The sequence below is a fragment of the Geotrypetes seraphini genome, chromosome 3, assembly GCF_902459505.1.
Source record: "Geotrypetes seraphini chromosome 3, aGeoSer1.1, whole genome shotgun sequence".
NCBI lineage: Eukaryota > Metazoa > Chordata > Amphibia > Gymnophiona > Dermophiidae > Geotrypetes > Geotrypetes seraphini.
In genome coordinates, this window is record NC_047086.1 from 539,587 (window position 1) to 553,957 (window position 14,371).

The window sequence follows — 14,371 nt, forward strand, 5'->3', positions numbered from 1 at the left end:
GAGTGGGGCAGAAAGGTGGAGGTATTGCCCTATATGTTCGTGACTCTAGGCTGTCATTGTCATTAATTTCACTTCCTGCTGAACCTCCTCTGAAGGTGCTGAACCTAGGACCTATGGTGCATTGTGGGGCCACGACCTTATATTTTGAGGGCTCATCTGCTGCACCCCCTTATAAATCTTTACCACTACCCCCCCCTACCTTGCTTGACCAGATGAGTCACTGGCTTAGAGTGCAGGTGATACAGGGTACCAAAAACTCAGTTAGGCATCTATCCCTTTCAACAGTGCCTAAGCCAGTGCCTCACCTAGACCATAGAATGAGCCAGCCCCGGTAATATGGTTTCAAAAAACTCTTAAATATTTTATAATAACTTTCTGCTCTGATGGCCACTGGAAGCTTATTCCACAAAAATGGAACCAATCAAAAAATGCTTTCTCTCTGGTAGATTCCAGTCATGCATTATGAGAAAGCAGGTGTACAATCAATCTATGTGCACTGGTAGTCCTAAGAGCCTTTCCAAGTACATAAGGCAAGATCATATACATATATATATATATATATATAAAATCAGATGTATGTATGTATGTATTTCCAGCATAACTCCGAAATGCATAAGATTTCAACCAAACTTGGTATACATATCACTTACTCTCTGGGAACAAACACTGTGGGGGGTGGGAAGGGGGATGACATGTAAAGAATTATCGAAAAAGATAGATATTGCTTTGACCAATTGTGTGAAGCTTGGGAATGATGTCACACTATACTGTGCTGTAATTGCTGAAACAATGCCTCCAAGGAAACTTAATGTAATCAAAGCTACATCTAGAGCTTCAAAGACAGTCCAGCATCATAAGGCCTAACTTCAGGATATGAAAAAGAGAGCTGCTACATCTAGAGCTTCAGAGATAGTACAACAGTGTGAGGCCCGACTACAGGATATGAAAGATAAATGTCTAATCCATAGTTTTTGGGCTCGCTGAGACATAGAGAGGGCCATTCTTGCTGCTGAGATTAGGATATTCGGGATTAAGATATCTGGTAGAGAATGACACGATGACAAAATTCATCACCGTTCCCGTCCCCGCGGATAACCGCGGGAAATAATCCCATGTCATTTTCTAGTGTCTATTTCAACCTCAGTCCTTCTACACCAGCATTCTTCAAAGCAAAGCATGTGGGTCAGTGGTTGTTGCCATTCATACTCTGATTTTTCCCTCTCTCCTTAAAGAATGACATGAAGATGGTTTCCCGCGGTTATCCGCGGGGACGGGAACGGTGATGAATTTTGTCACCGTGTCATTCTCTAATATCTGGGCAATGCTGGGTGATTAGCTAGTGCTAAATAAGATGAAATATCTGTATGTAATGCTCTATGAACAAGGGTTAATCATTTTAATTATGATCTGTATTGAAATGGCAACCAATGGTAAAAACAAATATAAAAGGGTCACTCAATCAAATTTGTGTACATTCCCTCCGCCTTCCGGGTCAGCCAGGGTGGCCCCACAGTCCGGGCAACACCACGCTAACTCCAGCGATGAAGAGCCCTCCGTCTTCTGCCACCCTCCTGTCAGGGAGTTCGGAGTCTATACAAGGCCCAGCACTGATGCTAGCTTAACTGAGGCAGAGCCTTTGAGTCTATAGCTTGTGAAGCCCTGTTGGTACCACCCCTCTTAAGCAAACATGTCAAAGTAGGTGGAGCTGACGGGACCTTCCCAAGCATTTGGACATGAAGGCTCTTCTGCGGAGGGGGCATGCCGCTAGAGGAAAGGGGGTGGGAGACTCACACCACATACCCCCTACAATTGGCTTGTGTACCCCTAGGGTTACGCGTACCACGTGTTGAGAAACCCTGCTCTATATATTTCACACCTTCAAAATGTACAGGCTAAACAATCCCCAGAAGTCTAGCAGCTGTATGAGTTTCCCTTTGAACCTGTCTTGCTTGCAAGCCCCTCAGTCAGTCTGAACATTTCCTTCTCAAAGTTAACTTGTTTCTCATAACAGCAGAGCAGGAAGAAATAATCTATGTCAAAATCAGTTCATATGACAATCCTGATGAATGTGTTGAGACTCTTGTGTTTTAAGAGGAAAATAATATAAAATTGAACAACACTGCATTTTTTCAGAGTAAAGAACTGTTTGTGCTAACCCATGGAGCTTTGGTAGCTCAGCTATGCAAGGATCACGAAGCTGATGAAGATGTCAATAAATATCTAGACCAGATGTAAGTGGAATTGCTTTATTTTAACATCTGTTTCATATTATGAATGGTTTATTCATTGATTATATTGTAGGAATCAGCAATTTTTTCTTGATAATATTTCTTAATTCCCTTTGGTCATAAGGAATCACATCTTCAACAGATCTGAATTCTGGTGTCATGCCCATCTAGATTGGGATTCAAAGAATGTTTATGTTTATTGCACCACCTTTGATCAGGCAAACAGGGAGACGACATATTTTTAGATATATTAGTGATAGAAAGAAGTGCAAAAGTAGCATTGTGAGACTAAAAGGTGAAGGGGAGGAATATGTAGAAGCTAATAAAGGAATATGTAGAAGCTGATAAAGAAAAGGCTGAATTGCTTAACAAATATTTCTGTTGTGTTCACGGCTGAAGTGCCGGGAGCGGGACTGCAGAAGACAAACGTGAATACGGATGGATGAGTAATAGACCCTGATCGATTTTCAGAGGGTTGTGTTCGTGAGGAGCTAGCTAAAATAAAGGTAGACAAAGTGATGGGGCCGGATGGCATACATCTGAAGGTGCTGAAGGAACTTAGGGAAGTTCTGGTAGCTCCGCTGACTGACCTTTTCAATGAGTTTCTAGAGTCGGGAGTGGTACCGGGAGACTGGAGAAGGGCGGATCGCCACAAAAGTGGAAGTAGGGAATTATAGGCTGATAAGTCTGACTTCTATGGTAAGCAAATTAATGGAAACGCTTTTAACATAGTAACATAGTAGAATACGGCAGATAAAGACCCGAATGGTCCATCCAGTCTGCCCAACCTGATTCAATTTAAATTTTTTAAAATTTTTCTTCTTAGCTATTTCTGGGCAAGAATCCAAAGCTCTACCTGGTACTGTGCTTGGGTCCAAATTCTGAAATCTCCTTCAAAACTCATTGCAGCCCATCTACACCCTCCCAGCCATTGAAGCCCTCTCCAGCCCATCCTCTCCCAAATAGCCATATACAGACAGACATAGACCATGAAAGTCTGCCCAGTAATGGCCTTAGTTCAATATTTACTATTATTTTCTGATTCTAGATCCTCTGTGTTCATCCCACACTTCTTTGAACTCTGTCACCATTTTCCTCTCCACCACCTCTCTCGGGAGCACATTCCAGGCATCCACCACCACCATAAAGTAGAATTTCCTAATATTGCTCTTGAATCTACCACCCCTCAACCTCAAATTATGTCCTCTGGTTTTACCATTTTCCTTCCTCTGGAAACGATTTTGTTCTATGTTAATACCCTTCAAGTATTTGAACATCTGAATCATATCTCCCGGAGTTTGTCATAGGGGAAAACACCCTCCAAGGATTCAAGACAAAGTTACACAAGTTCCTGCTGAACAAGGACATACGCTGGTAGGGCTAGTCTCAGTTAGGGCGCTGGTCTTTGACCAAATGGCCGCCGCGTGAGCAGACTGCTGGGCATGATGGACCACTGGTCTGACCCAGCAGCGGCATTTCCTATGTTTTTATGTCCCTTCTTTCCTCTAGGGTATATATATTCAGGGTTTCTAGTCTGGCCTCATACGTCTTCTGGCGCAAGCCTCCTATCATTTTCGTCGCCCTCCTCTGGACCTCTTCAAGTCTTTTTACGTCATTCGCCAGATACGGTCTCCAAAACTGAACACAATACTCCAAGTGGGGCCTCACCAACGACCTGTACAGGGGCATCAACACCTTCTTCCTTCTACTGGCTGTGCCTCTCTTTATACAGCCCATCATCCTTCTGGCACTGCTTTATCGCCTTTAGATCTTTGGACACTATCACCCAAGGTCCCTCTCCCCGTCCGTGCATATCAGATTCTCACCTCCCAGCATATATTGTTCCTTCCAATTATTAATCCCCAAATGCATTACTCTGCATTTCTTTGCATTGAATTTTAGTTGCCAGGCATTAGACCATTCCTCTAACTTTTGCAGATGCTTTTTCATATTTTCCACTCCCTCTTCAGTGTCTACTCTGTTACAAATCTTGGTATCATCTGCTAAAAGACAAACTTTTCGTTCTTTTTTTTTTTTTCTTTATTTATTTGATTATTCGTTACAATGACTTAATAATAAATATTCATGAATGACCACTAAAATACAAATTCCATATAAAGAACAACAAAATATATAAGGCAATTAATCAACCGTGTCCTAGTTCACATTATCACTGGTCGCCAGTATTAAAAAAAAATAAAAGATCAAATCTATCTGTCTACTATCTAGGGACAGGCAAATGGCATTTATATATATTATACATCATCCTTCAAAAATAAAGTCAGTATTAGAAATTAAACTTTCAACAAAGGTTTCTCTTTAATAAAATCTTCCAACTGGACTGGATCATAAAACACATATTTATCACTTCCATATGAAATAAGGCATTTGCATGGGAATTTCAAAAAGAAAGTAGCTCCAACTGCCAAAACCTTAGGCTTTAGCTGAAGGAACTGGTTCCTTTTAAACTGAGTTTTTCTGGAGACATCTGGGAAAATTATCACCCATTGACCACAAAACATCTCTTGTTTTTTCAAAATATATAATTTTAAGATATCTTGTTTTTCAAGCTCTGTCTTGAAGGTCACGAAAAGAGTTGCTCGCTTATCTATTATGTCTTTAGATGACTCCAAAAACTGTGATACATTCAAACTATCAGGTGACACTATTTTATCCATTTCACCTTCATCTGCCCTTTCCTTGGAGTCTCTTGAGATGTAATAGAGGTTATCAACCTCAGAAGTCTCCACTTTAGTATAATGTAATATCTCCTTCAAATACATTCTCAAGAGCTCCATCGGGGATAGATAATGTGTGATTGGGAAATTTAACAATCGAAGATTTTTAGCCCTGATAGAGTTTTCCATTTTTTTCTAATTTAGCATGTATCATCATACTATCCTTTATATTGGAAACAGCACTAGCTTGTAAAGTACCTACTGCCTGATCTAGCTTTTCAAACTTCACAGCTGTTTTTACAATTTTAATATCTTGCTCTTTGATTTTTACTATTGCATCAGATGAAAATTGACATAAATTCAAAATGGTTTTTTGTAAAGATGACTCTATTCTGTTAATGCTAAGCCAAACATCATTTAGAGTGATCACTTTATCCCTGGGGGGAACGTCCGAGCCTTGCCCAGTAATCATCTGTACTGGGATTAGTTCTTTAGCTTGCCCCAAGGATTGTCCTGAAACCTCCAGTCCAGATAATAAAGATAATTGAGGGGAAGAAGAAGTTATTCCTTCCTTAAAAAAGGAAGGAGATTCTTCTAACCGTGAAGAATATGATGGTTGAGGAGGTGGTGTTGGTTCCCCAGAGGATAAAGAGACAGCTTGAATATTAGGAGTTACCTGTTCTTCAGAATGTGGCAAAATGGGAACCATAAGATGGCGATCCATCGGGCCCGTTGTTCCAGCAGATGGTATTGCTTTGGCCTTCCTCTTGCCCATATTGAAAAGTCGATAACCCTACTCCCTACTCCTCTTGGGCTTCGAAGGGGCTCAAAAGGGGCAGGCCCCTTCAGCTCACGACCCGGGGCTCACGACCGCGGGCCGCGTACCGTGGCTGGACCGGTGTTTAAGGATCCTCCCAAGGACCCTCTCAGCTGCCTGGGTCGGGCAGCAGCGGGACTGCCTGTCCCGATGTAGAAAAGTGCTAAACAGCAATAGTGACAGACTCCCTCGCGGCTGGACCGTGCTTAAGGATCCTCCCAAGGACCCTCTCAGCTGGCTGGGTCGGGCAGCAGCGGGACTGCCTGTCCCGATGTAGAAAAGTGCTAAACAGCACTAGCGACCAAACTTTTCCTTCTAACCCTTCAGCAATGTCACTCACAAACATATTGAACACAATTGACCCCAGCACCGAACCCTGAGGGACTCCACTACTCACCTGTTGGGCATTATCAAAAAAGGTATTACGACCAGAATGAAGGAAGTTATCCTGCCACTGTATCAGGCGATGGTACGCCCGCAACTGGAGTACTGCGTTCAATACTGGTCGCCGTACCTTAAGAAGGATATGGCGATACTCGAGAGGGTCCAGAGAAGAGCAACAAGGATGACAAAGGGTATGGAAAACCTTCCATATGCGGAAAGGCTAGAGAAGCTGGAGCTCTTTTCCCTGGAAAAGCAGAGACTTAGAGGGGACATGATAGAAACTTATAAGATCTTGAAGGTGGAGAGGAACAGATTCTTCAGACTAGCGGGGGCAACAAAAACAAGAGGGCATTCAAAAAAACTGAAAGGTGGCAGTTTCAGAACAAACGCTAGGAAGTTCTTCTTCACTCAAAAGGTGGTGGATGCCTGGAATGTGTTTCCAGAGGAGGTGGTAGGACAGAGTATGATTTTGGGTTTCAAAAAGGGATTGGATGATTTCCTGAAGGAAAAGGGGATTAAAGGGTATAGTTAGATGGTTACTATACAGGATATAAATTGAATAGGGAATAAAATGTTTTAGGTAAAAGATCACTTACAGATCATGGACCTGGGGGCCACCGCAGGTGCGGACTGCTGGGCGAGATGGACTCAGCAGAGGCAACGCTTATGTTCTTATGTTTCCTTCCTTTGAGCGACTTCCATTAACCAACACTCTCTGGTGTCTGTCCGACAGCCAGTTTCTAACCCAGTTCACCACTTTGGGTCCTAACTTCAGCCCTTCAAGTTTGTTCAACAGCCTCCTATGAGGAACTGTATCAAAGGCTTTGCTGAAATCCCAGTAAATTACATCTAGCATATGTCCTCGATCCAGCTCTCTGGTCACCAATCAAAAAATTCAATCAGGTTTGTTTGGCACGATTTACCTTTTGTAAAGCCATGTTGCCTCGGATCCTGTAACCCATTAGATTCAAGGAAGTACACTATCCTTTCTTTCAGCAACACTTCCATTATTTTTCCAACAACTGAAGTGAGGCTCACCGGCCTGTAGTTTCCTGCTTCATCCCTGTGACCACTTTTATGAATAGGGACCACATCCGCTCTCCTCCAATCCCCAGAAATTACTCCCGTCTCCAGAGATTTGTTGAACAAGTGTTTAATAGGACCCACTAGAACCTCTCTGAACTCCCTCAGTATCCTGAGATGGATCCCTTCTGGTCCCAATGCTTTGTCCACCTTCAGTTTTTCAAGTTGCTCATAAACATTCGCCTCTGTGAACGGTGCAGAATCTACTCCAGTTTCTGGAATCCTGTGGATTACAGGACCGGAGGCAACATGGATTCACTAGAGGTAGGTCTTGTCAGACAAACCTGATCAATTTCTTTGACTGGGTGACCAGAGAATTGGATAGAGGATATGCACTAGATGTGGGGGTGGTGTATGTACAAAGGACAATTATAGAGACCATCCCCTTAAAAAAGAAAAGATGTGATAGTAGTAAAGGCTGCAACGTAAGCAATATCAGCAACTCATTTCTTAGTATTGCAACGGAAAGAGAAATGACACAAAAATCCATACGAAAAAGGAGATTATTGCTGAAAAATAGCTGGAAAGCGATGACCACAAATGCTCGCAGTCTAAGCAGCAAAGTTCATGATCTGCAAGCCCTGATGTTAGAGGCAGATCTAGATATTGTTGCTATCACAGAGACATGGTTCAGTGAATCACATGGATGGGATGCAAACATACCGGGATATAATCTTTTTATGAAGGACAGAGATGGTCATAAAGGTGGAGGAGTAGCTCTCTATGTAAAGATCAATATCCAAGCGACTGAAATGCAAGGGACCTGGGGAGAGGAAGAAGCGATATGGATTGCTCTGAAAAGAGAAGATGGAACTTCTATCTACGTGGGTGTAGTCTACAGACCTCCGACTCAATCACAGCAAATTGATAAGGATCTGATTGTGGATATCCAAAAGTTTGGAAGGAAAGAGGAGGTTCTGCTGTTGGGAGATTTCAACCTGCCGGATGCGGACTGGAATGTTCCGTCTGCAGAATCGGAAAGTAGTAGGGAGATTGTGGATGCCTTTCAAGAGGCTCTGCTCAGACAAATGGTGATGGAACCCACAAGGGAAAAAGCGATATTGGATCTGGTCCTCACAAATGGAGAGAACATAAGAACATAAGCAATGCCTCTGCTGGGTCAGACCTGAGGTCCATCATGCCCAACAGTCCGCTCATGCGGCGGCCCAACAGGTCCAGGACCTGTGCAGTAATCCTCTATTTATACCCCTCTATCCCCTTTTCCAGCAGGAAATTGTCCAATCCTTTCTTAAACCCATGTACTGTACTCTGCCCTATTACGCCCTCTGGAAGCGCATTCCAGGTGTCCACCACTCGTTGGGTAAAGAAGAACTTCCTAGCATTCGTTTTAAATCTGTCCCTTTTCAACTTTTCCAAGTGTCCTCTTGTTCTTTTATTTTTCGAAAGTTTGAAGAATCTGTCCTTCTCTGCTCTCTCTATGCCCTTCATGATCTTATAAGTCTCTATCATATCCCCTCTAAGTCTCCTCTTCTCCAGGGAAAAGAGACCCAGTTTCTCCAATCTCTCAGCGTATGAGAGGTTTTCCATCTCTAATGTTCGAGTGGGTGCTCACCTGGGAAGTAGCGATCATCAAACGGTTTGGTTTGATATAACGGCTAAAGTAGAGAGCGGCCGCACGATACTTAAAGTCGTAGACTTCAAACGTACGGACTTTAATGCAATGGGAAAGTTCCTGAAGAAAGAGGTGTTAGGATGGGAGGACATAAGAGAAGTGGAAAGACAGTGGTCAAACCTGAAAGAAGCGATAAAAATGGCTACGGACCTTTATGTGAAGAAAATCAATAAAAACAAGAGAAAAAGGAAGCCGATATGGTTCTCCAACCTAGTGGCTGAGAAAATAAAGGCGAAAGAGTTGGCGTTCATGAAATATAAAAAAGCCAAGAAGAGGAGAGCAGAAAGGACTACAGGGTGAAACTGAAAGAAGCCAAGAGAGAGATACGTTTGGCGAAGGCACAGGCGGAAGAACAAATGGCTAAAAATGTAAAAAAGGGAGATAAAAATTTTTTCAGATATATTAGTGAAAGAAGGAAGATAAAAAATGGAATTGCTAGGCTAAAAGATGCTGGGAACAAATATGTGGAGAGTGATGAGGAGAAAGCAAATGTGCTAAACAAATACTTCTGTTCCGTGTTCACAGAAGAAAATCCTGGAGAAGGATCGAGATTGTCTGACAAAGTTACACGAGAAAATGGAGTAGATTCTGCGCCGTTCACGGAGGAGGATGTTTATGAGCAACTGGAAAAACTGAAGGTGGACAAAGCGATGGGACCAGACGGGATCCATCCCAGGATACTAAGGGAGCTCAGAGAGGTTCTGGCGAGTCCTATTAAAGACTTGTTCAACAAATCTCTGGAGACGGGAGTGATTCCTGGGGATTGGAGGAGAGCGGATGTGGTCCCTATTCATAAAAGTGGTCACAGGGATGAAGCAGGAAACTACAGGCCGGTGAGCCTCACTTCAGTTGTTGGAAAAATAATGGAAGTTTTGCTGAAAGAAAGGATAGTGTACTTCCTTGAATCTAATGGGTTACAGGATCCGAGGCAACATGGCTTTACAAAAGGTAAATCGTGCCAAACGAACCTGATTGAATTTTTTGATTGGGTGACCAGAGAGCTGGATCGAGGACATATGCTAGATGTAATTTACTTGGATTTCAGCAAAGCCTTTGATACAGTTCCTCATAGGAGGCTGTTGAACAAACTTGAAGGGCTGAAGTTAGGACCCTAAGTGGTGAACTGGGTCAGAAACTGGCTATCGGACAAACGCCAGAGGGTGGTGGTTAATAGAAGTCGCTCGAAGGAAGGAAAGGTGACTAGTGGAGTCCCTCAGGGTTCGGTGCTGGGGCCAATCCTGTTCAATATGTTTGTGAGTGACATTGCTGAAGGGTTAGAAGGAAAAGTGTGCCTTTTTGCAGATGATACCAAGATTTGTAACAGAGTAGACACCGAAGAGGGAGTGGAAAATATGAAAAAGGATCTGCAAAAGTTAGAGGAATGGTCTAATGCCTGGCAACTAAAATTCAATGCAAAGAAATGCAAAGTAATGCATTTGGGGATTAATAATTGGAAAGAACAATATATGCTGGGAGGTGAGAATCTGATATGCACGGACGGAGAGAGGGACCTTGGGGTGATAGTGTCCGAAGATCTAAAGGCGATAAAGTTTCAAGTTCAAGTTTATTTACATTTGATGGATCGCTTATTACAATATCTAAGCGATGTACAAATTAAAAACCAACAGATTTTGGTAATACATTTAATATGGTGGGACAAGACATTAGACAGAGGATTTGGACATACATTGTAACCAGACAGACTTCGTGCCTGCCCTGGTTCCAGATAGGGTGCCTATTAAGACTCCCGGTAAAACCCGGAAAGGAGTGTCTAAAAGCTGTCCTAGTGAGGATCTGGCTGATTCTCAGACTGACCACCAGAGGGAGCCTGAGTTTCCCAATAGTTCCCTAGACCAGCAATATCCAGGGCACCACAGGAGGAGCTCTAGAGCTGCCTTGAGGACTGCTGAATCAGCCAGGCTAGGGCGTGGCCCAATCTATATAAAACCAGCAGCTGTGTACAAGCAAGGAAGCAGGTTAGGGAGAAGGTTGGGACCTTTCCTCCCTGAGAGTCTCCTTGGGCCAGGCAAGAGCGAACCAGTTACACCCATGGAGGTGCAAGAGGCTGGAGATATCCTGGCAGAATCGGTAGCTGAGCTGGAACTTCCTATGGAGACTAATAACCTGCCAGAAGAAATGAGCTTGGCTGAGGAAGCCATGGAAGTTGGTTTATCCACCAGCTGTACCTGCTAACCATTGAAGAAACAGTGAGTGCATTTTGTTCAGCTTTCTTTGTTTGAGAGACTGTTTGAATGAAGCTGAACCTTGGAGGACTTTCTTTTTTTTTACTGTTTTGCATTTTGGTTGAAGCTGATAGTGCCTGAACTGAGGGAGAGGTTTGCTATAATCTGGGAGGGAAATTTGAAGCTGTTATATGCTGAAAAGTAAAGCAAACCTGAGGCACTCTCCTTATCCTGACAGTGCAAGGCTTGGCTGTCAGAGGCTTCTTTGAAACACTAACAATAGGGCAGCCAGTGCCTTAAACCCTATTGTATTATTCAGTGTTTGGAAGGAACTAAATTGCCCTGTTTAGTAGCAGGATTAATTGAGAGCTAAAGAAAACATAAAACCCAGTTGGGTGAAGAAAAAAAAGGAAAAAGTATTTTTTTTTTTTTTTTGCTTTTATTTTATGTTTGGACTGTGCATTACTCTTCTTAGTGAACTTGGACTGAAGATATCACTTACCTGTTTTGGAGTAGGACTTCTAATAAGCCTGCCCTTATTACGTTGAGGAAAATAAAACCTGAATTTTCTTTTACTGTTCATGCTGAAGAATTGTGGTTTATTTTTGCTTTTACTCTTGGTGTCAGTCCATGCCTGCAGGGTGACTCCAGGCCGGGTCACACGCAGGTGTTGTTGTGTGTGTAACCACTGTGAGGTGCTGTGGAGGCTCGTTCAGGCCACAGACCCGGTTACACATATTTGGTATCAGGAGTGGGATAGTGCACCTCCTGCAGGCGACACCAAGGTACTGCAATTTTGAAAAAAAAAAAAAAAAAAAATTTTTGTTGGTGCCATTTTGAACTTGTGCTGGAAAGGCATATTTGACTATCCTTTATTTTTGGTAATTGGACTATTGAACTATTGACCAATTGTTTGTTTGAAAAATCCTAATTTTTGTTGGAGTACTTTATTGGAGGAGGTTCCTGTTACCTATTCGGAGGAGGAGTTTCCCACCGGAAGGCGGAAGCAGGAAAAAAGACTACAGCATATCCTGTGGAGAAGTGCGGCGAGGAGTCAGTTGGAGTTCGGAGGTGGAAAGAACCGGACCAGAGTTCCAGAACCGAGTTCCAGGAGTTTCAGAGGGGCAAGCCGTGCGGAGAACGACTGGAGGCCAAGGAGGCCTAAACACCAAAGGCGCAGACTCACCAGTGCTATCGGTAAGAGTACCTAGACTGGGGGGTCTGGTAAAGGGGAGGAACAAAACTTTCCAAGCGGCCACACTTGGGTTCTCTTCTCTTGTTGTTTGTTTTAGGTGATCGGGATGGAGCAGGCCCAGATCCTAGCCACACTTGCCGGCGAGCGGCAGCGCCAGTGTGATGATTTGAAATCCATCCTGAAGTCAAGCGAGGAACGCTGGCAGGCGAATCAGGAAGCAATGATGCGGCAACATGGGGAACTGATTTCCACAATGCAGGACCAGGCCAAAGCATTTTCACAAATTCTTCAAAAGACTGCTATACATCCTGCAGGACAGACATTACCAGCTGTATCTGTTCCAGCGCCGGTAGGACCTAATCTTTTATCGCATTTAAACTTATGCAAGATAGCACCTGGGGATGCACCGGACGATTTTCTTAATTCTTTTGAAAGAATTGCTGTGGCTGCTGGATGGTCTCCAGAGCAATGGGTGTACCGGTTGTTGCCTTGCCTGGCCGGGGAGACTCTAGCGGCATTCCAGACCCTAGGGCCCGAGCTTGCCAATAGCTACCCTGTAGTAAAAGCCCATATATTGGATTTCTTAGGCTTCACCACAGAACACTACAGACAAAAGTTCAGGGCAACCACAATGCTTCATACAGAACGGCCTAAAGCGTTGCTTCAGCGTGTCACCAAACTGGCTGAAAAATGGCTGCAGCCAGTTCTGAATGATGCCAGGGCCTTATTCACAGAAATAGTGAGGGAACAACTTTTAGAAGCTGTCCCAAAGAACATCAGGTCCTGGATTAAGAGACAGAACTGCAAGACTTTAGGACAAGTTCTGGAAGTGGCTGAAGCATTTATAGATGGCCAAGAACCTTCAGGAGAGAATATGAGTCCCTTAGCTCACCACACACCTAGATCGAACCCACGGGAGTTAGGCGAAGGTTGGGGTAAGAAGCCGCAGGTTAAGGATCCCTGTGGTCCAAGTCCTAAACCTAACACTCAGGGTGGGGACAGAAGGTGTTACAGGTGTGGAAAGCAGGGACACACACAACAGTTTTGTAGGGTCTCTTACCCTGAAGTTAAAACCAGGGTTCCAAATAAGCAGGCCCAGGTTTACAAGGAGAAAGAACCAACGGCCCATCAGAGCATGTTAGGTTCAAAGGCTCCAGGAAACGGGGGTGAGGTTAAATACCTCGTCAATGTATCAGTAGGGGGCCAGGTGGTGAAGGCGTTGGTGGATACAGGGGCAGATCAGTCCATGATGGCTGTTCCATTCTGGAAAAGGATCTTCCCTGGGGAAAAAGAGTCATTTGGGGCAGGCAAAGTGGTGATCAAATGCATCCACGGAGACAGTGCTCACTATACTCTTAGGCCAACTACTCTCCTGCATAAGGACCGTGTATACAAGGTTCCGATGGCCTTGATTCCCGGGGTCCCCTATGAAATAGTGTTGGGTCAGGATTGGGCCGGGTTAGAGGACTGTTTGCAAACTAAGCAGGGGTTGGTTAACACCCGTTCTCAAGGAAGGCCTAGCCTGGAGCCTGAGACCCCGTTGGGAAAAGTTTTTCCCTTTAAAAAAGGAGTGATTAGACCGGCGGCGCAGACACAGGCTAGGGCCTCCAGAGCACAGAAAAGAAGACAGCAACAGCAGAGGGCACAGAATCTTAGACAAACTGAGCGAAGGAAAGAATTTCCCAGTCTTCCGCAGGAAATTAGCAATACCTTCCCCACGTTTGCCCAAGAACAGAAGGCTGATCCTTCATTGAGGGAACTGTGGCTTCAAGCTACAGGACCCCAATCCGCTGGATCAGGCTTGAGAGTTATACGTGGCCTCCTGTATAAAGAAAGAGCTGGCACTTCAGACCAGGACGGAGGAGGGGAACAGTTAGTGGTTCCCAAGGGATTTAGGAAGGCCATCTTACAAACTGCCCATGACTCACCCCTCGCAGGACATAAAGGGATTCAGGCCACACAGGTACAGGTACAGCGGAGGTTCTACTGGCCTGGGTGGAGGCAAGAAATTGAGGGTTTTTGTAAATCTTGTCCCACCTGCCAAAGGCTGGCTTTGAGCAAACCTGCACGGGCACCTCTTGTCCCTATACCTGTAGTGGAAGAACCTCTCTCGCGGTTAGCCATGGACATTGTAGGACCATTGGAAAAGACCCCAAGGGGGTACCAATTT

General features: G+C 44.2%; 1 protein-coding gene across 1 annotated transcript in view; it reads left to right on the forward strand.

The window, feature by feature from the left end:
• TRAPPC3L (trafficking protein particle complex 3 like) overlaps positions 1–14,371 on the forward strand; it is a 101,281-nt gene that overhangs the window by 36,972 nt on the left and 49,938 nt on the right. The window contains exon 2 of the mRNA XM_033938414.1: positions 2,134–2,231. Within this exon, the coding sequence (XP_033794305.1) occupies positions 2,134–2,231 (98 nt within the window). The remainder of the gene's footprint in view (positions 1–2,133; positions 2,232–14,371) is intronic.